General features: G+C 36.3%; 1 protein-coding gene across 1 annotated transcript in view; it reads left to right on the top strand.

Moving 5' to 3' along the window:
- LOC112838016 (cysteine-rich secretory protein 2-like) overlaps window positions 1-20,125 on the top strand; it is a 64,375-nt gene extending 44,250 nt beyond the window's left edge. The window contains exons 3-9 of the mRNA XM_025890746.2: window positions 3,029-3,099; window positions 6,569-6,685; window positions 7,527-7,614; window positions 12,082-12,227; window positions 12,649-12,746; window positions 15,481-15,569; window positions 19,882-20,125. Coding sequence (XP_025746531.2) covers window positions 3,029-3,099; window positions 6,569-6,685; window positions 7,527-7,614; window positions 12,082-12,227; window positions 12,649-12,746; window positions 15,481-15,569; window positions 19,882-20,009 — 737 coding nt within the window. The 3' untranslated portion in view covers window positions 20,010-20,125. The remainder of the gene's footprint in view (window positions 1-3,028; window positions 3,100-6,568; window positions 6,686-7,526; window positions 7,615-12,081; window positions 12,228-12,648; window positions 12,747-15,480; window positions 15,570-19,881) is intronic.
- The last annotated feature ends 4,371 nt before the right edge of the window (window positions 20,126-24,496 follow it).

Raw genomic sequence — 24,496 nt, 5'->3', positions numbered from 1 at the left:
ACATTTAGATTTGTAAATCTTTCAAATCCCTTTGACTTTTCTCTAGTCACACTTATGAGAAATCGCTGATCTCTTGGAAAAGGGAAAATTATGAGTGGCAGAGCAGAAAAACCATATAAAAGAAGAGACGTGGTGACATGCATGTAGCAAAATAACTCTTTTTAGGGAAATGATTTAAATTTCCAAAACATTGTAGAAACACTTGTATAATTTGTATCCCTTATAGAGCCCTTATAGGAATATGTTGTCAATTTTGTGAAAAATAACTCATTAGGATGCCAGTAAAATTCTCCATTATTTCAACAAAGTTACATATATAAAGGTTATCATATCAATATTTTAAACAGAAGATGGATATCCTAAGAAAACATTGTTTGAGCTCTCTAAGTTTTATGAGCTTTATTTTATATTTGAGGAACAACAGAAAAGGATTGACTTGTTAATATTGTATTAATTTTTTTTCTAATTTTCTCAAATGTGTTTAGTAACCTACCAGCAATTTAACAGTCACACAAATATTTATAGCAATGCATGACTTTTTTTTATCAAGACAGAAAATTCATTAAATGCTTTCATTCTTACCTGGAACCCCATGCCCCAAAAAGTATAATACAGTTTAGTGGGAAATGGATATTGAGGTTAAGAGAAATCTTGGGTTCTGTCCTAGCCATGCACTACCTAGCAATGATACCGTCAGGAGGTCACTTAATACCTCTGTGCCTCTGTTCTTCTCTTACATGATCACCATAATGCCTAAACTGTTGGCTACACCAGGTTGCAAAAAAGCAACTAATAGGTTTGACAAAATCAGAGCACTTTCCCAAGAGTTGATAATCTTTTTGCAATAAAGGGCTTTTCTTTTTCTGATTACTGTAATTACGGTACTACAGATTCATTATAGAAATTGCAGAAAAGGATGTCTCACCACATGAAGATAAACTCATGCTCTCATGCTCTTGTATTTCTGTTTCATCTCATTTGTTCTTTGCCTGGCTTTTTGTCTGATTGTTAGTTTTGTAAGAGAAGGGAAGGGGGGATTAGGTCCTGCCTCTGTTGCTGTTCTCCAGGAAAATAATAATGTAAGCATTCTCAGATCTCCCTACACGTCAAGGTTGTCAGTATCACTATGCAATAAAATTTCTTCTGTTACCTTATCTTAAAACTGGTCTAAAATACCTATATCATAGTTTTTGTCATATATCCATGAGAAAAGCAAATCAGAGGTAACCCAATCTCTCAGTGTCTTTTTATTTTTATTTTTTATTTTTTGAGAGAGAGAGAGAGTGAACAGAGGAAAAGTGAGAAGGAGTAGCAGACTGCCTGCTGAGCAGAGAGCCTGATGGCAGGGACTCAATCCCAGGACCCCAGATCATGACCCCAGTGGAAAGCAGGCACTTAACTAACTGAGCCACCCACGCACTCCTATCTCTCAGTGTCTTGCTCACTCATGTGCACCCTGAATGCAGAGCTGTAGCTCCAGAAGATTTCAAATTAGCACATTTTATGGACCTCCAGATTCATTCAAAAACAACCTAACCCTCAAATACCAAATTTGGAAATGTGTGTGATGCTGCTTGGGCTTCCATAACAAAATACTACAGACTGGGTGGTGTGAACAACAGAAATTTATTTTCTCACAGTTCTGAAGGTTCAAAGTCTGAAACCAAGGTGACAGTATGGTCAGTTTCTGGTGAGATTTCTTTTCTTGGCTTGCGGAGAGCTACCTTCTCACTGTGTTCTCACATGGTATCTTCTTGTATATATGGAGATGAGAGAGAGAGAGAGAGGATTCTCTGGTGTCTCTCCTGATATTTACACTAATCCTGTTGGATCAGGGTTCATTCTTATGACCTCATTTAATCTTAATTACTTCCTTAGAAACCAAAATACAAATGCAGCCACACTGGGGACTAGGGCTTTAACATATGAATTTTGGGAGGGTACAAACATTCATCCACAAAGGAAGCTAAGGATTTCCCATATACTGTGTTTTTAACTTTGAAGCATAAGCATTGTTTTTGTTAGAACACCATTGGAGACATCATTGCTGTCTAATACACTCTAACAAGAGGATATATTCTAATTTATTTGAACATTTTATCTCCCTACAATTAAGCATTAATAAATTATAATATTTTTATCCTTATAAATATTAATGTAATGAAAATGTATGCCTAAAATTTTCCAGTATATATTATTATTTCCTCAGGATTCCAAGAAGTTAAATTAGTAAGGCAAGGATGTGAACCTATTAAGGGTATTGATACAGATTGGGTGGGTAGTCTAATTTTCAAAGTCAGAAATCTACCTTCTGTTTTTAGATCCAGAAGGAGAATATTGCCTTTGGGGGGGGGGCAGAGGAATTTAATGCATTGTAATAAAGGGAAAGGTTTGAATGGGAATGAATGAGGACACTGGCTGCATGGGAGTAGCTGAAAGAGTGGTTGAAAGTATTAAAGAAAAGCATTTTACTTCTTAGTGGACTTAACCTATGGTTCTAGGAATGTCAAGTATATGAGCCAGACTCGTGGCAGGTAAGAAATGGCAAATGATCATTAGTAATTTGAAAAGATCTTAATGAGGGTATATTTATAAAGGATTAAGAAGGGTTTAAGGAAACCAGCAAAAACTAATACAGGCACACCCCAGTATTACTAACAGTTGGGAGGTATGAATGGGCAATGTGAAGAACCCATTCCTAGAACCAGAGAGCAACTACATAGACAAGAATGTGGAACTAGAGTGAAATTGGGTAGTATATACTTAGCATTTATAGGTGTACTTCAAAATCTTCAATCAAGTACTTCCTTTTGTTCTTTAGGTCCCCATTGGAGGGTTGCTTCTGGGTGAATCCATTATCATTCCAGTGGCATCATGTAACAAATCTTCTCTTGTTATATTACTAATGAATTTGGAACAACTGAGATTACTACATTGTTTTGTTTTATTTTTCCTCCTGTATTCCTCAGAAGTTCATACACTAAACAATCCAATGCAGGTCTTTTTTCCCTGTGTTTTGTTTTCCCAGAAATGGCCTTATTCCTGGAGTTGCTGTTCCTGGCTTTTGTGTTGCTTCCATTCTTTCCTGCAAATGGACAGGTATGGTGGAGGGAGAAAATATTTTCAGAACAACTGAAGGAACCTATAAACAGAAATCTATTAGATCAATTTTCAAAAGTGAAAAGGAGTAGAGAGTCTGGTACATCACAAAGTCCTCATTGGTTGCTCAAGTAGTTAACACAATTAAGTCTAAGGCTGTGGTGACCAGTATTATAGCCTCTAGCCACATGAGGGTATTGAACACTGGAAATATAGATAGTCAGAATTGAGATCTGCATAATTACAAAGCAGAATTCAAGACTTAGTAAAAAAGGAAGGTAAAATATTTCATTAATAATTTTAATATTGACTACATGATGAAAACATAGTATTTTGAAACTATTAGATAAATAAGTATATTATAAATATCAATTTATTTTGTTTATTTTTTCTTTTTCAAAGTGGCCACCCAGAAATTAAAATTACCTTTGATGCTATCATTATATTTCTACTGACAGCAATAGCCTACAGGTTTAAAAGCTAATGAAACTCACCCTGTCCAAAGATCTTTACTGATTTCCTTATATTTAATTCATTACAATGTGATCCTCACAGAAAATTAGCAATATATTTATATAATCTCAAATTAGCAAAACTTCTTCACATACATCACCACATTTATTTTCATAGTCCATGTGTAAGAATAATAATACCTATTTTTTAAATTAAAAAAGAAACTTTAGTAAAGAGATTAAGTATTTGGATTTTTCATGGTCTTACAATTAATATACAAAGAATAAGATGCTCTAATTATTTCTAATCTGCTGCTTCACTTTAATAATCCTAAGAACAGGATCAACGATTCTCTTAAATGTTTGGTGGGTAGGTATCTATATAAGGTGTCTATCTTCTGATCAGAAAAACTCTGAATGTGAAGTTTGGTCATTGCTGTCTATTTCCACATTCTCCTTTAACTCTGAGCATACAAGAATAGCTACGACTCCACAGATCCGAGTTCAGGCAATAGGTCAAAACTCATGTGGCATTCAGAAATATAGTCATTATGTTACCATAATTAATTTTCAATCTGAAGACAATTTATTCATCACCTCAATCTTATTCTAAAAGTTTGTTGCTTTCCCAATCTCTTTCCTAAGATTTTTTTAAAAATTTATTTATTTATTTGAGAGAAAGAGCAAGAGAGAGAAAAAGATAGAGAGCGCGCACCAGCAGGGGGAGGTGAGCAGAGCGAGAAGCAGACTCCCCGCTGATCAGGGAGCCCAGTTGCAAGGGAGATCAATCCTAGGACCCCAGGATCATTACCTGAGACAAAGGCAGACAAACAACTGAGCCACGCAGGAGCCCCTAAAGTTTTTTTTCATGGTCCTTTCCAATCCCCAGTTATCTCTCTGGTCCATCTCCTGGTCTTCATTATAAAATTATTTAAAAGAGAGATATATTTTGCTCTTTTGCACTGGTAAATGTTTGCTAATCGGATTTTCTACATACCTTCTTCCTGGTATGGTTTTTTCTGCACCTTCTCAATAGAAAACACTATTCATCCTTTATAACCTCAATCCAGACCATCTTTTGCAAAGCTTTCCTAACCTGAATAAGAATTGACCCCTTGTTTTTTATACATCTAGCAGAATCCACCTATCACTTCAGTTATCATGTGGTATTGTAATTATTATTCATGTCATATAATTTATCAAAATAAATTTCTTTTTTAAGATTTGATTTAACCATTTTAGAGAGAGAGCGACAGCGCACAAATAGGGAGGGGCAGAGGAAGAGGGAGAAAGAATTGAAATAAATTCTTGAAGGATAGATAGATACCTTATTAGATCCATTGTATGCTCCAACACTCTTCATATTCCCTGCCACCTAATAAAAGCTTTCTTGAAACTCATTAAAAAACAGCAAAGACATGTTTTCAGTAGGATTTGTGTCTACAAAACATAGGATAAGAAGGAGGAAATAATTACTTCTTTCTCAGGGACCAAATTTTGATGTGTTTTGAAATGAAATTCTATTAAGCAGGTTTTTGAGGGTCAATAGGAAATACCCAAGGATGTTATTTTATGTCTTAGTGTACAGCAGAGGTGGACCACTGCTAATAGTTCACATGTGCATTCTTTCTAGCTTAGGTGTTAGTAGCTGGGAATGTACCAGATCTGTGAGTACAGTGAAATTCACTAAAAAAAAGAAAAGAAATTCATTATTAGTCCCTGTCCTTAGGAACATAAAGCAAGTAAGAGAATGGATGCATAAATTAATAATGGCAATAAATGTGGTTAAATCTAAGTTGGCACTATTTGGATGGCTTTGAGCAACCTCAGTATTGGGGCAGGAGAGAATAACTTATCCCAATGTGTCAGGAAAAATCAACAAAGGGTCCTGTCTGTTTAGACTTAGACTTTAAACTCTGGTCATGTTCATACAACCTAACATTCATGTGTAATTTTAAGTCATCAAATATCTTAGACCTTATGAGAACAATTCACACACCGTACTCTACCTCCAGGGTAGACATCTCCCCACTGCCACACACACAATGATAAAATATACCAAAAATTTCAGCAGCTGATTTAATACTTTATTCTGTTATGAAAAAGGAACAGAGTCAGCAATGGCCCATTAACTGGATGATTTTGTTCCCTCTAAATGGCCTTGGAAATTTTTTAATATTGCAAAAGTACCTTTTGAGTGATGCCATGAAATCAGATCATATAATAAAATAGATCATACCATCTACCATAATAGAAAGAATAATTTTATGAGCACTGAAAGCACTTTGAACCTGAACATCCCTTCCCTAGATACATTTTAAATACAATATTTCTCTAAATACAGACCATATCAGGGCGCCTGGGTGGCTCAGTTGGTTAAGCGACTGCCTTCGGATCAGGTCATGATCCTGGAGTCCCGGGATCGAGTCCCACATCGGGCTTCCTGCTCGGCAGGGAGTCTGCTTCTCCCTCTGACCCTCTTCCCTCTCGTGCTTTCTATCTCTCATTCTCTCTCTCTCTCAAATAAATAAATAAAATCTTTAAAAAATAAATAAATAAATAAATAAATACAGACCATATCAGGCCAAACTTTCCCTAAAGTCTAGGGTGAAACTTGAGGTCTACTCTCATCCCACCTGCTGTAGCCTGATTGAAGGTGAATGAATATGTCCTAATGTTTCTATTGTGTACCTTTATGGTTATAAAATATTATCACTCATATGGCTAGAAAAGGCACAGTAAGAATTCCCTTGAAACTAGAAATTGGCATCTGTGGCCTCAGAGGAGATTTTAATTTGTCATGCCATGAATTTCATTCTCCTTCACAAAGCTTCAAATTACTTCTTTCCTATCTGTCATAACTTTGGCTCAGGTGCATTGGCAATGCTTAAACACTAATACTGATTTGAACTGAATGCTCTTTAAAATGATCTTTGTTCCCTCAAATTCGTTTATTCACTCTTAAATGCAATTTTAACAAATGTTAAGAAGATAATCCTAATTTTATCTCCCTTTAGGATCCATCCTTTACTGCTTTGCTAGCCACTCAAATGCAAGTCCAAAAAGAGATTGTAAATAAACACAATGAACTAAGGAAATCAGTCTCTCCACCTGCCAGCAACATGCTAAAGATGGTAAGAGGCAGTGAAAAAGCTAATGGTGTGAATCAGCAGTGATAAGAGCAGGGAGCTGGTAACTGACATCTCTTAAGAACTTTGTGCTTACAAAGTTTTGCTTCCATTCCACTATTTTATTTGAGCTGTGTTATGGGCATGCAGAAATTAATTTTCATTTTTAATGGTTAAATAATCTGTCAAGGATGCAGGGCTCTTAAGTCAGGAAGGCAAAATTAGAATCCAGATCTTCACACACCAAGGGTGAAGCCATTGCACTTTTTGTTCCCTATCTGCCCTAGTCTAAAATAAAGGAGGTCCCTTTCTTTCATGTATTTTATTCTGTTTAAGTAATCTCTATGACAACGTGAGGCTCAGACTCAGGACCCGAAGAGTGCTGTAGGTAAATACGAGCCCACTTTCCATAGCATAGTTCATAAACACTAGACTATCTTCCATTTGAATGCAATGGGCTGCAAGTGGAATTGGGAATAATCTAGGCCTGCTTATTACTAAGAAAATATAATACGAAGACTTCACACCTTGAGTATTTAGAGTGGCCCCATTGCTAAAAATCCTACGTGTGGTTCCTGTACTATCATAAACTGTCAGATATGGTATTAGATAGTTCTATCAGTAGACACATCATTTATGAACTTCTCTTTATGTGGATATTGGCACTGGAGCAGATAAACACACACAGAAACACATATACCCGTAACAAAAAGGTCTTTTCATAGCACTGATGATCAGATACTATATAGAAGTTTAAAGTAGTGCAACTCAATCTACCAATCAGATTATAAACCATATGCTTGTTGGAGTTGAATCTTTAAGTGTATTTTTTTCTTGTGACATTTAGGAATGGAACCAAGAAGCAGCAGCAAATGCCCAAAAGTGGGCAAACAAGTGCACTTTAGAACACAGCATGCCAGAGGACCGAAAAACCAGTATGTAAATGAGTATTTTTTGAATAAATGAACAAATAAAATAATATTGGAAAAATCAAATAGAATGGAACATTCTGGGGTGTTATAAGAAGACTTCGAGAATAAATTGTTGCTTATACTGCTCTATTTATTTATTACTTTTTTTATTTTTATATTTTAGAGAGAGAGAGTGTGTGAGTGGCCGGGGCGGGGGGGGGGGGAGGGGGGGGGGAGTGGGGCAGAGGGAGAGAGAATCCCAAGCAGGCTCCATGTCCAGTGTGGAGCCTTACACCTTACACAGGGCTTGATTTCACGATCCTGAGATCATGCCCTGAGCCGAAATCAAGAGTTGGATGCTTAACCGACTGAGCCATCCAGGCGCTCCTATAGTGTTCTTTTTAAAATTAAAGTATCTGTAGAAGGAGAGAGAATTAGAGGTACCATTTTGTGCTTGTTGATTGTTTACATTATGCAAATGACGTCTGAAGCAATACTTCATTTTTTCTTTCAACCAGCTCATGAGGCAACAGGTCATGTATCATTATTTCCAGATTTAAAGATGAGAAGATGAGGGCAGGGGAGGAATGACTTCCCCAAGACACAATCTGAAGTGTGTCATATACTGGAAAGTTAACCAGGCTTAATTATTTCTAATCCTATGCTCTTTTTTGTGATATTGTGTAGCTGTTTGAAGTTTTCATATCTCTTCTTTTGTATTCATAAGATACTAAATTATGGTGATTTTTTCCTGAATTTTGGGACTTTTGCTCTAAAAATACTTAAATTTTTAAAATCATGATAAATATTTTGGGTATGTTGGTTCATTTTTTAATTTTTGAATCCTTATCAAGTATTATAAATACTATGAAAGGAAAAATGTTTTATGCATAAACCTTTACATCAAATATTTATTTATGTTATCAACCATAATATACATATAGGCATGCTCAATTTGAAAGCAATGAATTTTTACTTTTAATTTCATCACACTATTACTCATATTGTTGATGCTGTTCTGTTAATGAAATTATGAAGAGAATGACTGCATTCAGTAGAAGATTAAAACAAATGGTCTTAAAGATGCAAGTCTACTCTTAGATTCTTAGTTTCTTTTTTCCATATTAAAAGAGATACCCAAGAATATTTTATACTCTCTTGAAGCAACAGGTAGACATTATACTTCAAGCTACCCAAATGTAACTCATAATGAGAGCTCAAAAAGATAGAGAAAAGTGTCTGGGCAACAACTTACTTATTTTATTGTGGTAAGAACACTCCGTGAGACTTACACCCTTAACAAATAATTAACTGTACTGTATGATATTACTGACTAGGTACAACGTTGTATAGCAGAATGTTTTCATCTAGAACTTATTCATCTTGCTTACCTGAGACTTTATGCCCATTGATTGGTAATTCCCCATTTCTCCTTCCCCCCATCCCTATCTATCACTGTTCTATTCTTTGATTCTATGAATTTGGCTCTTTTAGATACTTCATATAATGGAATCATGCAGTAGTTATCTTTCCGTGACTGGATTATTTCACTTAATATCATGTTTTCAAGATTCATCCATAGTGTCTCACCCAACTGTTGCAGAATTTCCTTCTTTTTTAAGGATGAATGACATTCATTGTATATATATGTGCGTGTCATTTTGTTCATCCATTCTTCTGTCCATGGATTTTAGGTTTCCTTATATAGACTACTGTGAAGAGTGCTTCAATGAATATAAAGAATGCTAATATCTTTTCAAAATCCTGATTTCAATTCGTTTGGATAAATCCTCAGAAGTGATATTACTGGATCATTTGGTAGTTCTACCTTTAATTTTTTGAGGAACCTCTATGCTTTTTTCCACAGCAGTTACCCCATTTTTTATGACCAACAAAAGTATCCAGGATTCCAATTTCTCCACATCCTTATCATCACTTGTTGTCCTTTTTATTTTCCCCATAATAGACATCCTGACAGGCATAAGGTGATATCTCACTGTAGTTTTGATTTGCATTTCCCTGTGATTAGCAACATTGAGCACCTTTTCACATACCCGTTGGCCATTTGTGCATCTTTGGAGAATGTCCAATCAAATCATGGTCAGAAAAGATCTGTAGTCAGTTCCTCAGGCAGCCTCCTGAAAGAGCTAGATCTTTGGGCATTCCATCCAACTCTTTCTCTTCCAGCCAAGAGGCTGGAAGCTCGGGTTTTTTTATCGGCTCACTCTGTGCTGAACTAGGAAGGGAAGCTATGGCAACTATGAACCCAAATCTCTATCCTCATCAGCTCCACATCTTGGTTATGCTAGATCTTTTAACATTGTCAGAGAGGCAAGTCAGAAGTCAATCCTCTGGGCAGCATCTGGAAAATTTGTGGCACTGGATGCCCAGTTCAACTTTTTCCCACTGCAGGGAGAAACAAGCAGCTATGGTATTTGCTTGCTTGCTGTGTGCTGAGCTGGTGAGATGAGCCATGGCATCTACCAATCCAAACCACTATCTCTGTTCTCCCCCTCGAAGTAACACTGTAACTATGCCAAGTCCATCAGAGCTTCAAGACAAGCAAAACAGAAGTGAGTTCTTTAGGGAGCGCTGGAGAAATTGGAGCATTGGACACACTGATCAACTCTTTGCTTTCCAAGGAGGAAGCTGAGAACTAAGATTTTTCATTTGCTTGCTCTGTGCTGAGCCAAGTGGAGGAGATATGGTATCTATCAGCTCAAGCCACCATCTCCATTATCCTACAGATGGCTAGCCTGTGCCTGACTGTCAGAGTTTCAAGACTACCAAGACAGAAGCCAGCCATCTGGGGAGTTTCCATAGGGAAGGTTGGGATGCTGGGCACAAGAACCAACTCCTTCCTTCCCCTGGGAGAAGTTGGGGGCCAGGGGACCTTTTCCTGGTCATATGGCAGGCACTGTGCTGAGGGTAGGCATTCTAGCAAGAGGGTGTCCCAGTTTCCCTACAGACTTCAGTGAGTCTGGGTTCATATTCTACCAGGGTCTAGGAGCCTTTCAATTAGTTTTGGATTTCCCACCAGGGCAATTTTTTGGAATTTGTTGCTGGATCAGTGTGTTTGTTAGGGGAAGGAGAGTCCAGGGCTCCCTACTCCACCGTCTTGTTGATGTCACCTTCAGCAAGGCTCTTCTTGCCTGATTCTAAAGGAGGAAGATTTGGCCTTATGACATTCTGATTTAGTGATTAAGAGAGAATCCAAAAGCTGTGAAATCTGCCAACCCTCCTGATGTCAGTTGCCTGTCAATTGGGGCTCTTATAGACTTCCTGTAGAACCCTTTTCCAAGTTCACACAAAATCATAATCATAAACATTTAGACAGGGTCCGATATGTGAAAAATCTCTGGTGAGGGTGGACAAGAGGAGGAGAAAAAGAATAAAAGTTGGTCACTGCCTTTTGCAAATTTATAGTACAAAGCTGAGCATAGGAGTCATTACAATGTGAAGAACTTAGCTTGAAAAAGAATGCATCTCTGAAACTCCAGAGGATTTTTGAATAATAAGGTCTTCTTAACCTATTCAAAGTTTTGCATGTTGATGCCAACCTCCATGTCCTAGACTGTTTTTTTTTTTTTTTTAAGATTTATTTATTTTTGTGATGCCTGGGTAGCTCATTTGGTTAAGGGTCTGCCTTTGGCTCAGGTCATGATCCTAGGGTCCTGGGATCGAATCCAGCATTTGGCTCCTGACTCTGAGGGGAACCTGCTTCTCCGTCTGTCTGCTGTTCCCCCTGCTTGGGCTCTCTTTCTCACAAATAAATAAATAAAATCTTTAAAAGAAAGATTTATTTATTTTAGAGAGAGAAATAGAGTGTGAGCAGGAGGAGGGGTAGAGGGAGAGAGAAAGAGAAAGAGAGAATCCTCAAGCGACTCCCTTCTGAGTGAGGAGCCTGAACCAGGGCTTGATCTCAGGACCCTGAGACCATGACCTAGCTGAAATCAAAAGTTAGCCTCTTAACCCACTAAGCAACCTTGCTGTCCCTTGACAGATCTGTCTTCTATTCAGCTTTAGAGCTGAGAAAGACAGAAGCCCTTTTATTATGTATTAACAGTTATAAGTATAGGCACTGTGTTTGAAGGTCAGCATCCTTGTGTTCATATAGTTGATTTCTTTTTTTTTTTTATGTTATGTTAGTCACCATACAGACATCATTAGTTTTTGATGTAGTGTTCCATGATTCATTATTTGCATATAACACCCAGTGCTCATTGCAACATGTGCCCTCCTTAATACCCATCACCAGGCTACCCCATCCCCTCACCCCCCTCCCCTCTGAAACCCTCAGATTGTTTCCCAGAGTCCATAGTCTCTTATGGTTCATCTCCCCCTCTGATTTCCCCTTTCAGTTTTCCCTTCCTTCCCCTAACGTCCTCTGTGCTATTTCTTATATTCTACATACGAGTGAATCCATATAGTTGATTTCTTTTGCCATTGCATGTTTTATTGCTTCCTCAAGGATGATCCATTTCTACTTAGGTACAAAATGTGGTGAGAATCTCTTTATGTCAAGTTACCCTGCTTCCTGGTCAGATGCAATTCAAAACTGGTATGAGGAACACCATAATTTTGTCTATGGTGTAGGACCTAAGAGTTCTGATGCAGTTGTTGGACATTACACCCAGGTAAGACAAACAAATGAAAATACTTCTACTACAAATGCTCTAATATGAAAGCATTTCTAAATTATGGCCAAGTCCAATGTTCAATTTGAGTAAGAGCCTGAATAGATGTAATAGTCCTGGCATTGGGTGGTACTTCATCTAGAGCTGTCATTTTTTTCCCATCATTTGAAAAACTCTTGGTAAGGAAGCATATTCTGTAGTTTTTCAAACTTAGAAATGGATAAAATAGTGAAGGTAACTTAAGATTTAATATTTTAAAATTTGTGATTTGCTTCAATAATTGAACTAAATGTTTTCAAAAGGTACTTGGCTACAAACCATAATAGTAATATTTTTTCAGTTTTACATTTGCTATTACTATTTTTTCAATATTTTCCCTCTTCTTTAATGTACTCTCATATATTCCTTTTTGGAAGTGTAGGTTGTTTGGTACTCTTCTTACCACGTTGGATGTGGAATTGCCTATTGCCCCAATCAAGAAAGTCTAAAATACTACTATGTTTGCCAATATTGTCCTGCGTAAGTATATACTTTAGAGTTTCATGCAATAATCCTATATACAATTTAATATTTTTTAAAATTCTTGTATAGAAAACAAACTAGAATATAAAACATATTTCAGTAAAGGGAAGGAATATATCCTTTTTTCATTTTTTAAAATTGATGCATAGTTCATACACAATGTCACCTTAGTTTTATGTGCATGACATAGTGACAGGTCTATACCTTGTGCTATGTTCACCACATGTGTAGCTATCAGCAGTCACCATAGAATGCTATTATAACTACTTTTTTATTTTTTTAAAGATTTTTATTGGGGCGCCTGGGTGGCTCAGTTGTTTAAGCGACTGCCTTCGGCTCAGGTCATGATCCTGGAGTCCCGGGATCGAGTCCCACATCGGGCTCCCTGTTCTGCAGGGAGTCTGCTTCTCCCTCTGACCCTCCTGCCTCTCATGCTCTCTCTCACTCTCTCTCAAATAAATAAATAAAATCTTTAAAAAAAATAAATAAAGATTTTTATTTATTTATTTGTCAGAAAGCACAAGCAGGAGGAGCGGCAGGCAGAGGGAGAAGCAGGCTCACCACCGAGCAGGGAGCCTGATGTGGGACTCAATCCTAGGACCCTGGGATCATGACCTGAGCCAAAGGCAGATGCTTAACTGCCTGAGCCACCCAGGCATCCCATGCTATTATAACTATTACAATACTATTGACTATAGTCCCTGTGCTGTACTTTTTATCCCCATGACTTATTTATTCCATAACAGGAAACCTGTACCTCCCACTCCCCTTCAACTATTTTGCCCCCCCCCCATTGCCACCCCTCTGGCAAACATCACTTTGTTCTTGTACTTATGGTCTGTTTCTGCTTTTTATTTATTTTTTTTTGTTTTTTAGAATCCCTATATAAGTGATATCATATGGTATCTGTCTTTTTCTGTCTAACTTATTTCACTTAGCATAATATCATCTAGGTCATCTAGAAGGAATAAATCTTTGGAAATGCCTTTTAAGTTGAGATACATTCAACTTATCAGGGAAGAGACCAAGTTCTCAAATCCAAGTATAAAATCTGAAACTCTCTTTCCTCAGTTACAGCGTGACATCTTTTCTCTCAGTCACCTTTCCCTTCAGCTCACAGCTATTCCATGAGCCTGGGCAGTATGCATTTCTCTAGATTTGATATCATCAGTTCTCATCAACTTCACACTTTAGGAGGGTGGCAGCTTGACGGTTAAGCAAGGGATGGTAGTGGACTGGCAAGTAGGGGATGGCAGATTGCCATTTCAGCTCTGCCTGCTAACAGGTTCCTTGCCCTGCTTATCTAAAAAACTACCTACATTGTTACCATCACAGATGTTTCATTCTTTTGCGTCTCAAAGATTTTTCAAGAGATTTTTTAATGTACTTCAGAATCCAGAAAAGAACATCTTCAGTCTTTGCTTTTCAGAAGTTTTCACAAAATCTCCATAATGAACCATCCTTTAAGGTCTTGGCCAGTAGCAGGAAATATGTTCTTTCATCAAGGATTATGTTTGAACTTACCTACAATAAATTCTGTGGATATACTGAAGATCTAATCTCAACTTATCTGTTAACCTTGCTTTCTTTTAATGTGTGAAGTTTCTTGCCCCTGGAGACGGGGGGACCCCTAGAACCAAGGCTCCTAGAGGATTTATTTTGAGATTGTAGATAACCTGAGCGTATGGATCTCCAGGGTGAGAAGTATGACCTCCAATGTCATTTTCCTGCAAGCACTTCTTAGGGTTTAGTTAGTTGAATTGAAAGAATTGAATTGAAAGAATTGAAAGGTCCTAGGAGAATGCATCCAAACTCACTGGCTGGCTGTGAGAGGGGAGGTTCTGGAGCCAGGCATCTGAAATGAGAGTTTTGGAGTGAAAAATGAGGGAAAGCAGGGGCACTAAAACTTCCAGAACACGTTTGTGTCTATTTCACATTTTTCCAGGGGCTCACACATGGTCAGTTATATTCTGTGCAGAGAATGAGATTCAGAGGCATGGCCTTGTGTTTTTGGCCCACTTGGTACAATTGAGACTTTGACTCTCTTGAATAATATTCATCAATGAGATGGAGGCTAGTTACTGTAAGACCAGTATACCTTAGCGATTAGTGTTAATAAAACTGTTTTTTTAACATTCCCATTTTGTAAATATTAAAATCTCATACACAAAGCCTCTAGACATTCAAAAACCTTTTAAGCACCCCTACTCCCAAAAATATACACCAAAAACTACTTTAAAAATCATTACTTCCATCTTTTTTTAAAGGTCTTATTTATTTATTTGAGAGAGGGAGATATAAAATTATATGTAACTTTAAGCATTTCCATACTGCAACCCTTTGTCTCCCGGTAACTTGTACAGTCTCTCTAAGGGACATGTTTTATCACTAACCAGCACCTTAGAGTATACTACCTTAGCAATTTGACCAAGTCTTTTGGGGGAGAAAGAATGTTGTCATGTTGAAATGTATTCTGAATATTTTAGACCCTATTAATCCCATTTCAATTGTTCAGGCTGTGAAATTATGGTCAAGGAATTGAGTGCACATGTATGTTATTTTTTTTACATTGATATCTGAGTACATTTTGGGAATTTTAGTTTTCCAGTTATTTGACATAATGAAAAACATTTACCAAATAGTCAGGTATATATGGTGATAGATGCTACCCTGGGAACATAAACTAAACTGAAAAATGAAAAATGTTTGACATTTTTTTTTCAAATTTCAGTGGCAATCTGCTTAGCAGGATTCATACCCCTTACCTAAAAGGAGAACCTTGTGCCAGCTGCCTTTATCACTGTGACGATGGACTATGCAGTAAGTTTGAAGTCGTTAATTTGCTAGTATATATAATAGAATGATCTGGCTTTTTTTTTTCCTTTATGAGTATCTTTTATTTTTAAAAATTATTTATTTAAATTCAATTTAATTAACATATATTTCATTATTAGCTTCAGGGGTAGAATTTAGCAATTCATCAGTTGCATATAACACCCAGTGCTCATTCCATCACGTGCCCTCCTTAATGCCCATCACCCGGTTACCCCATCCCCCTACCCATCTCCCCTCCAGCAACCCTCAGTTTGTTTCCTAGAGTTCAGCATCTCTTATGGTTTGCCTCCCTCTCTGTTTTCAACTTATTTTATTTCTCCTTCTTTTCCCCTATGTTCTTCTGTTTGTTTCTTAAATTCTGTATGAGTGAAATCATATGGTGTTTGTCTTTCTCTGACTGGCTTATCTCACTTAGCCTAATACCCTCTGATTCCAACCATGTTGTTGCAATGGCAAGATTTCATTCTTTTTGATGGCTGAGTGATGTGTGTGTGTGTGTGTGTGTGTGTGTGTGTGTGTGTGTGTGTGTGTATCTTCTTTATTAGTTCATCTGTCGATGGACATCTGGGCTCTTTACATATTTTGGCTATTGTGGATATTGCTGCTATAAACATTGGGGTGCATGTGCCCCATTGAATCAATATGTTTGTATCCTTTGGATAAATACCTAGCAGTGAAATTGTTAGGTCATAGGGTAGCTCTCTTTTTAACTTTTTGAGGAATCTCCATATTGTTTTCTGGAGTGGCTGTACCAGTTTGCATTCCCACCAACAATGTAAGAAGGTTCCCTTTTCTCTGCATCCTCACCAACATCTGCTGTTTCCTGAGATTCATTCTAGCCATTCTGACCCGTGTGAGGTGGTATCTCATTGTAGTTTTGATTTGTGTTTCCCTGATGCCAAGTGATATGGAACATTTTTTTCATATGTCTGTTGGCCATTTCTATGTCTTCTTTGGAGAAATATGTGTTCATGTGTTCTGCCCATTTCTTGACTGGATTGTTTGGTTTTGAGGTGTTGAGTTTGATAAGTTCCTTTTAGATTTTGATACTGGCCCTTTACCTGATAAGGCATTTGCAAATATCTTCTCCCATTCCATAGGTTGCCTTTTGGTTTTGTTGACTGTTTCCTTTGCTGTGCAAAAGCTTTTGATCTTGATGAAGTCCCAATATTTCATTTTTGCTTTTGTTTCTTTTGGCCTTGGAGATGTGTTTAGCAGGAAGTTGCTGTGGCCGAGGTCAAAGAGATTGTTGCCTATGTTCTGCTCTAGGATTTTGATGGATTACTGTCTCACATTGAGGTCTTTCAGCCATTTCGAGTTTATTTTTTGTGTATATGGTGGAAGAGTGGTCCAGTTTCATTCTTCTGCATGTGGATATCAAATTTTCCCAACATCATTTTTTGAAGAAACTTTTTTCCATTGGATATTCTTTTCTGCTTTGTCAAAGATTAGTTGACCATAGAGTTGAGGGTCCATTTCTGGGGTCTCTATTCTGTTCCACTGATCTATGTGTCTGTTTTTGTGCCAGTACCATACTGTCTTGAAGACTACAGCTTTGTAATAAAGCTTGAAGTTTGGCACTGTGATGCCACCAGCTTGGCTTTTCTTTTTCAACATTCTTTTGGCTATTTGGAGTCTTTTCTGGCTCCATACAAATTTTAGGATTTATTTGTTCCAGCTCTGTGAACAATGTTGATGGCACTTTGATAGGGATTGCATTGAAAGTGTAGATTGCTTTGGGTAGTATAGATATTTTAACAGTATTTGTTCTTCCACTCTATGTGCATGGAATGTTTTTCCATGTCTTTGTGTCTTCCTCAATTTCTTTCATAAGTGTTCTATAGTTTTCAGAGTACAGAGTTTTCTCTTTTTGGTTAGGTTTATTCCTAGATGTCTTATGGTTTTTTGGTCCAATTGTAAATGGGATGAATTCCTTGATTTCGCTTTCTTCTGACTCAATGTTAGTGTTTAGAAATAGGGCTGATTTCTGTGCACTGATTTTATATCCTGCCACTTTGCTGAATTCCTGTATCAGTTCTAACAATTTTTTGGTGGCATCTTTTGGGTTTTCTACATAGAACATCGTCTGAAGAACACGGATGCAAAATTCTCACCAAGGCACTAGCTAATAGCATCCAACAGTACATTAAAAGGATTATTCACCACGACCAAGTGGGATTTATTCTTTGGCTGCAAGGGTGGTTCAACATCTGCACATCAATCAATGTGATATGCCACATTAATGAAAGAAAGGTTAAAAACTATATGATCCTCTCGGTAGATGCAGAAAAAGCATTTGACAAAATACAGCATCATTTCTTGATAAAAACTCTCTGCAGTGTAAGATAGAGGGAACATACTTCAATTTCATAAAAGCCATAGACTCCTTTTTTTTTTTTAAGAATTAGGAAATCTTCTGATTGTAACCAACTTAAGCAATGCCTTCATGCAAAAGACAAAAATAAAAGTATTCAATAGAGTGTGTTTGATAAAAAATTTTACCCAGTATCTATGTATTATTTGCAGTGAAAACCCCATTACCATGTGTAACCTAAAGAAACATCTACCATCAATGTATATGGACTTGTTACATATTGGCATATATCAAAATGTTTCTGTGGAAATAATTCATTGTAATTAAATACTTTTCCTATTGAAGTTAATGCAATTACATCAAAAGTGGCATTTTATAAAGAGAAAATATGTACAAAATATAAAAGTGTGAGAACACAGACACAGTTCATTTCAGACACCAAATAATCTTTATATATCAATGAGTTCATCATACTAAATTCTTCATTTTCCCCATAGTATGTTTAGAATAATCAAATTTAATTTAATAACAACTCACACTTGTGTTTGCTAGTAATTCTTACATACTTTTAAAATGTCAGTCAAATCTGCATATAACATTATTAGCTCACGGAAGTCTCAAAATATTTTAGAAAAAGGATTAAATTTAGTGTCATATAATATCTCATGTTTAGTATTGTTATGGATATAAATACAAAGAGTTGGTACTTTTGTTCAGTTGCGATATATTATTAAAATTATTATGAACAAAACAGCTAACCACTAACAAAAATTTTTACCTTTCCAAATGCATTCACTAGATTGAACTGTACCATTCTTTCTGAGTGAATTGCATAGCTCTAATTCAGAATATTGAATGATATCAAAGCTACACATCCATTAAAGAAAAAAATATTTTCTCCTCTGCTGAATACTATTTGTTAAGGGATTTGGAATTTACCCTGTTAGCAATAAGCAACCAATTGAAAGATTTTTACACAGAAGAGTGATGAGATCAGAATTGTTTTATAAAGATCTGGCAGTAGTGTGGAGAAACAAGTGGATGCAAGCCAGCTTGGAGACTGTTGAAAACATGGGTTTGAAAAACAAATGAATGTTTTCACTGAATTCTGACAAAATGAATGAAGAGAAATGGACAGTAAGGAGCAATAGGTAGGAAGTAGTAAAACCAGTGTTTGTTACTTGCACATGGTAAATGCTGATAAAAAGTAGAGAGCAATGAGTTCATGTTGATTCCCAGTTCCTGATTTGAATTATTTAGTAGGTAGGAGTTTAATTTCTCTTATCCTGGGGGAATTGAGTTGGGAGTTGGGGAGTAACTCCAAAGAAATGCCACACTTGGAGGTAAAATGATGAATTTAGTTTGAGAGTTATTGAGTTTGTGGCCACTGAGGAAATTCAAAGTAGAAATGTCTGATAATCATAGTGCAATTCCCTTTTGTTTTTACATCCATATCTTCTCATAATGATTTCTTACTCTTGAAAGAAAAACTAGTGGCACTAGAATCTGGATAGAGCAATAGTGTCTAATATAAATTTTTTCAATAATGGAAATGTTCAATATTTGCACTGTCCTGTAAAGTAGCTCCTAGATAGACTGGTTATTGAGCATTTGGAATGTAACAAGTACCACCAATGACCTGAAAATTTATTTTTTAATGTTATGTAATTTTAATTAATTTAAGTTTAAATTTAAACAATCACATGGCTAAAGGCTAAAATTTGGACACTGTAATTGTAGAGAGACTCATTTAAGCTTATTTTATTTTCTGAGGGAAGAAAATAGGTCAATTCACTTTAGAAACATTCCAAAAAGCTCAAATTTTAAAAGAAATGATGGATTAATGTGTCACTTTGTATCATAATGTGATACCAACTTCTTTGCTCAATTGTCTTCTCCCCACTTACACTGAATTTATTGTTTGCACTGCTGCTATGGAGGAAAACGATAATGAACTGACTAATTTCTTTGTTTTTATTCCAGCCAATAGTTGTGAATATGAAGATGGTTATTCTAACTGTAATGCTTTGAAGATAAACTATACCTGTAGCCATAATTTTGTCGAGACAAATTGCAAAGCTTCCTGTGACTGTGAAGACAAAATTTATTAAAGGCCCAATACAGACTGAGCAGGGCTAAGTGAAGAAGGACCACATCATCTACTTAGATTTGACATTAGCACAGATGTTGTAAGCATGTTAGCTATAAATTTTATTGCAAATAATGAGTCTTTTTCTCTTGGATCTACTTTTTATTTTATAGAAATCTCTTTCATACAAAGGATTAAAAAATAACATAATCTATGATTATCTGTTGCTCACGTAAAAATCATGAGCAATAAGGAAACTCTGAGAAAGCATTATGGACCAGAAAAGACTAAGAAAACATGAGAACTAAATGGAATGTGGTCTCCTGCGTCAGATCTTTGAACACAAAAAGGTCATTAGTGGAAAAAGTGGTGAAATCTGAATAGAATCTGAATTGTTTTTGATAGTAACATCCATTTCTTAGTCTTGACAAATGTACCAGAATAATGCAAGGTGATAACATTAGGGGAAACTAAAGCTGGGTGAAGGGTGTATGGGAATTCTCTGTACTATCTTAGCAAAATTACTGTAAATCTAAAAATACTTCCAAATAAAAGATGCATTTTAAAAAACAACAACAACACCTTTTTTTTTTCTTAGCTCTATAATGTTTGGAAAATTTTTCTCCTGATTCTCTGGTTATTCTTTCTCAGCCAGTCCCCCACCCAGTGTCAATTCCTCTATTCCATTGCTAAATGTTTGCTTTATCTTTTTCATGGACCTTTCAGATATATCAGTTACTGGACTGTCATATTAGTCTCACATCCTTATCCAGTGTCAAGATTCACAAATTGTTTCAAAGACAGATATAGTCATAGGGTAAAGGGAAAGCAAGGAGAGGTTCAAGACCACCAATGCAGCTCCTGGATGCTATTTTTGCAGCACATTCCTTAACTTCTAAAGAGAAAGACTTCTTATCCAGTCTACTTTCAAAACCTTTCCATAGACTTCTTAAGTACTCAGATAATATTCACACTCTTAAACTGATCTGCAAGAAGTTAAATGATTTTTTATACTCTCCTTTCTAATCTCACTTCATTCCACTTTCTTTTATTTCTTATGCTCCAATAATGATCAATGATTTTATTAAATTCTCTCAAGTTCCTCAAGTTTTCCTTATCTAAGGGCATTTGTGTTTGCTATTAGCTCTGTCTGGAAGAGTCATCCTTCTATTATTTGCTAGAATGACTCCTTCATATTAAATGCCATTTTATCCAAGAGATTCCTTTGAGCATTTAATATGAAGAACTCCCCCCATTCTCTCATAGCTCCTTGTATTTTCTTTCATAATAATCTTCACAGTGTAATGCAATTCATTCCTGCATTCAACAAATATTTATTGAAAAATGTCTCAGGTATTTAATTAGGGACTTTGAAATAGGGTGATTAACAAGAGAGACAGAACAGTGAGTACAAAGTTGTTGAGGTAGGAATAAAGTTGGCATATTTGAGGAAAAGCAAGAAACATAGAATGACTGGAGCAGAATGAGCAAGGTAAAGATCATTTTGAAGGAGACCAGAGAGTTAGGCAGAAACTTAGTCACATGGTGTGCTCTAGGGCACATAAAGAATTGGGATATTGTTATAAGTAGGATAACAAGCCATGAGAATATATTAAAGAAGATCGTGATATGATGAGGTATAAATTGTAAGAGAACAAGAATGCAAGCAAGAAACCAGTTAAGAGACTACTGACTAGAAGAGAGTTTGAGTTAAATTTCACTAGATTATGGGTGGATGTACCTTAAATATACAATGCATATTGTGCAATTTCAGGATAATATTTGTTTATGTCATGACAGAAAATGGAGAACTATTTCCCAGCTAAGGGTAGCATTAACTTATGCCATAGCCAGATAAAAATATCACAAGAAAAGGAAACTAGACTGTTATTTCTCATGAACATAGATGCAACATATAAAAAGATTATACACCATGACAAAGTGAAGTTACTGTAGGAATTAAATGTTTCAATATTCAAAAATCAATTAATGTCATATACCATATCAAAATAAAGATATCATGTGATCATCACAAAAGATACCAAACAAATGCACTTGACAAAATTCAACACCTGTAATGAAAACAATTTTCAGAAAACTAGGAATAGAAAGTAACGTCTTCATTTTAATAAGAAATATTTTACAAAATTCTCCAGCTAACCTTTTACTTAGTAGTGAAAGAATGTTTTCTCTTTATGTTATCAAGGAAAACAGTATTATAGTATTTTTCCAATCTGGAATCCCCTCTCAGGAATAAAGCAAAACTAACAGTTTCCACCACTTTGTTCACATTTTAAGTATACTGCCAATGCAGTAAAAAAAAAAAAAGAAAAAGAAAAGAAAAGAAAAATGTTTAGGGTGGAAAAGGGCACTGGGTAAGTATTCAGAGACCTAGATTCCAATCTTGCTCCCCAATGGACTGCCTGCATGTAAACTTGGGGGACCATGGCAAAGTAGGAGGAGCCTAAGCTTGGCTTAATCCCACAAAAACAACTAAATAACACGCCCATCAGTGTAAATAACCAAGAAAATGATTCAAAGATTGGCAGAACAAACTCCACAATTAAAGAAGAAACCATGTGAAAGAAGGTAAGATGTGTGAAGACATGGTTTGGGAATGAAATGGGCCATGGCTGGCCACAATGGAGAGGGAGCTGGTAGCATGAAGAAAGGGAAAAAACAGATTTCACACTGGGAAGGCCATGAAAAGGGAGGACAAATCTCCATAATATTTGCCTTTGAAATCAAGAGGGGCTGAATTTCATGAACTCTTACTACCAGCAGTACCTAAAGTGTGGAATCTTAAAAATCAGTGGGTTCTGGCTTTGGTAGAGTCTGGAGGTAGGAAGCTGAGTCTTTGGTCTTAAACAGACAGCACAACAAACAGCCTACGCAGATACTGCATGGAACGAGCAGTTTTGCTGGACCTCAGTTCCCACTACAGGGCGGGCAAGTCTCTTTTCACAAGCAAACCACTGCACACCTTGTTAAAACACACCTCACCCCTTTTGGGGACAAAACACTGCCATAATAGCCAAAGAGGATCTCTGCAGACAACTGGACTGAAGGAAAAAGAAGCCAAGACTCAACAGCAACACCAGGCCTTGGGGGATAGGGCAAACTGCAATGCAGGGATCTCTTCTTCATAAGGCTATTATTGTTAAGAGAAGAGAAGTAGCTAACTTTCCTAACACATAGAAACAGACACAGAGAGTTAGACAAAATGAAGAGACACAGAAATAAATCCCAAATGAATGGAATACGACCAAACCACAGCAAGAAACCTAAGCAAAAGAGATATAAATAATATGCCTGATGGAGAATTTAAAGTAATAATCATAAAAATACTCGCTAGGCTTGAGAAAAGAGTAGAAAGCATCAGTGAGATCCTTAACACAAAGATAAAAAAGAACCAATCAGGGATCAAGAACAAAATAAATGAAATTAAAACTATACACGATGGAAAAAATAGCAGGCTAGATGAAGCAGATGAACAAATTAATGAACTGAAAGACAGACTAGTGGAAAGCAACCAAGACAGAGAAAGGAGAGTAAAGAAAATTATACAAATTGAGATTAGTTTTCCCTAATCTCTGGGAAGATTGCAACTCTGCAACTCCATCAAGCATAACATTTGCATTATATAGGGATCTCAGAAGATGAAGAGAGAGAAAAAGGGGAAGAAAATTTATTTGAAGAAATAATAGCTGAACGCTTCCCTAATCTGAGGAAGGAACAGATATCCAGAACCAGGAGGCACAGATTCCCCCCAAAATTCAACCCAAGGAGGTCCACAACAAGACACATATTAATTAAAATGGAAAAAGTAGTGATAAAGAAAAAAAATTAAAAGCAGCAAGAGAAAAGAAGATAGTTACATACAAGGGAAACCCCATAAGACTCTCAGGGGATTTTTCAGCAGGAACTTTGCCGGCCATTAGGGAAAGGCATGATATATTCAAAGTGCTGAAAGGAAAAAATCTGCAGCCAATAATATTCTATCCAGAAAGACTATCATTCAGAATAGTAGGAGAGATAAAGAGTTTCTCAGATGAACAAAAGCAAAAGGAGTTCATGACCACTAAACCAGTCCTACAAGAAATATTCAGGGAGACTCTGAGTGGAAAAGAAAGATCATAAGTGAGAGTATGCAAAGTAAGAAATACAAAAGCAGTAAAAAATAAGTTTTTCAGTAAAAATCAGTCATTCATAAAATAAAAGGATATAATATATGACACCATATACCTAAAACATGGGGAGGAGAGGAGTAAAAATGGGTTTGAACTTAAGCAACCATCAACTTAATATAGACTTAATATAGACTGATATATTTAGAAGATGTTATATACAAACCTAATGTTAACCACAAATCAAAAACCATTAATAGCTATGCAAAAAATAAAGAGAAAGGAATCCAAGTATATCACTAAAGAAAGCCAACAAAACAGGAGAGAAAGAGAAGAAAGGATCAGAGAAAATATATAGATAAAAACACAAAACAACTATCAA

The sequence above is a fragment of the Callorhinus ursinus genome, unplaced genomic scaffold (assembly GCF_003265705.2).
Source record: "Callorhinus ursinus isolate GAN/ISIS: 27379988/994484 unplaced genomic scaffold, GSC_fseal_2.0 scaffold22, whole genome shotgun sequence".
NCBI lineage: Eukaryota > Metazoa > Chordata > Mammalia > Carnivora > Otariidae > Callorhinus > Callorhinus ursinus.
This window is presented reverse-complemented; position numbering and strand designations above follow the sequence as displayed.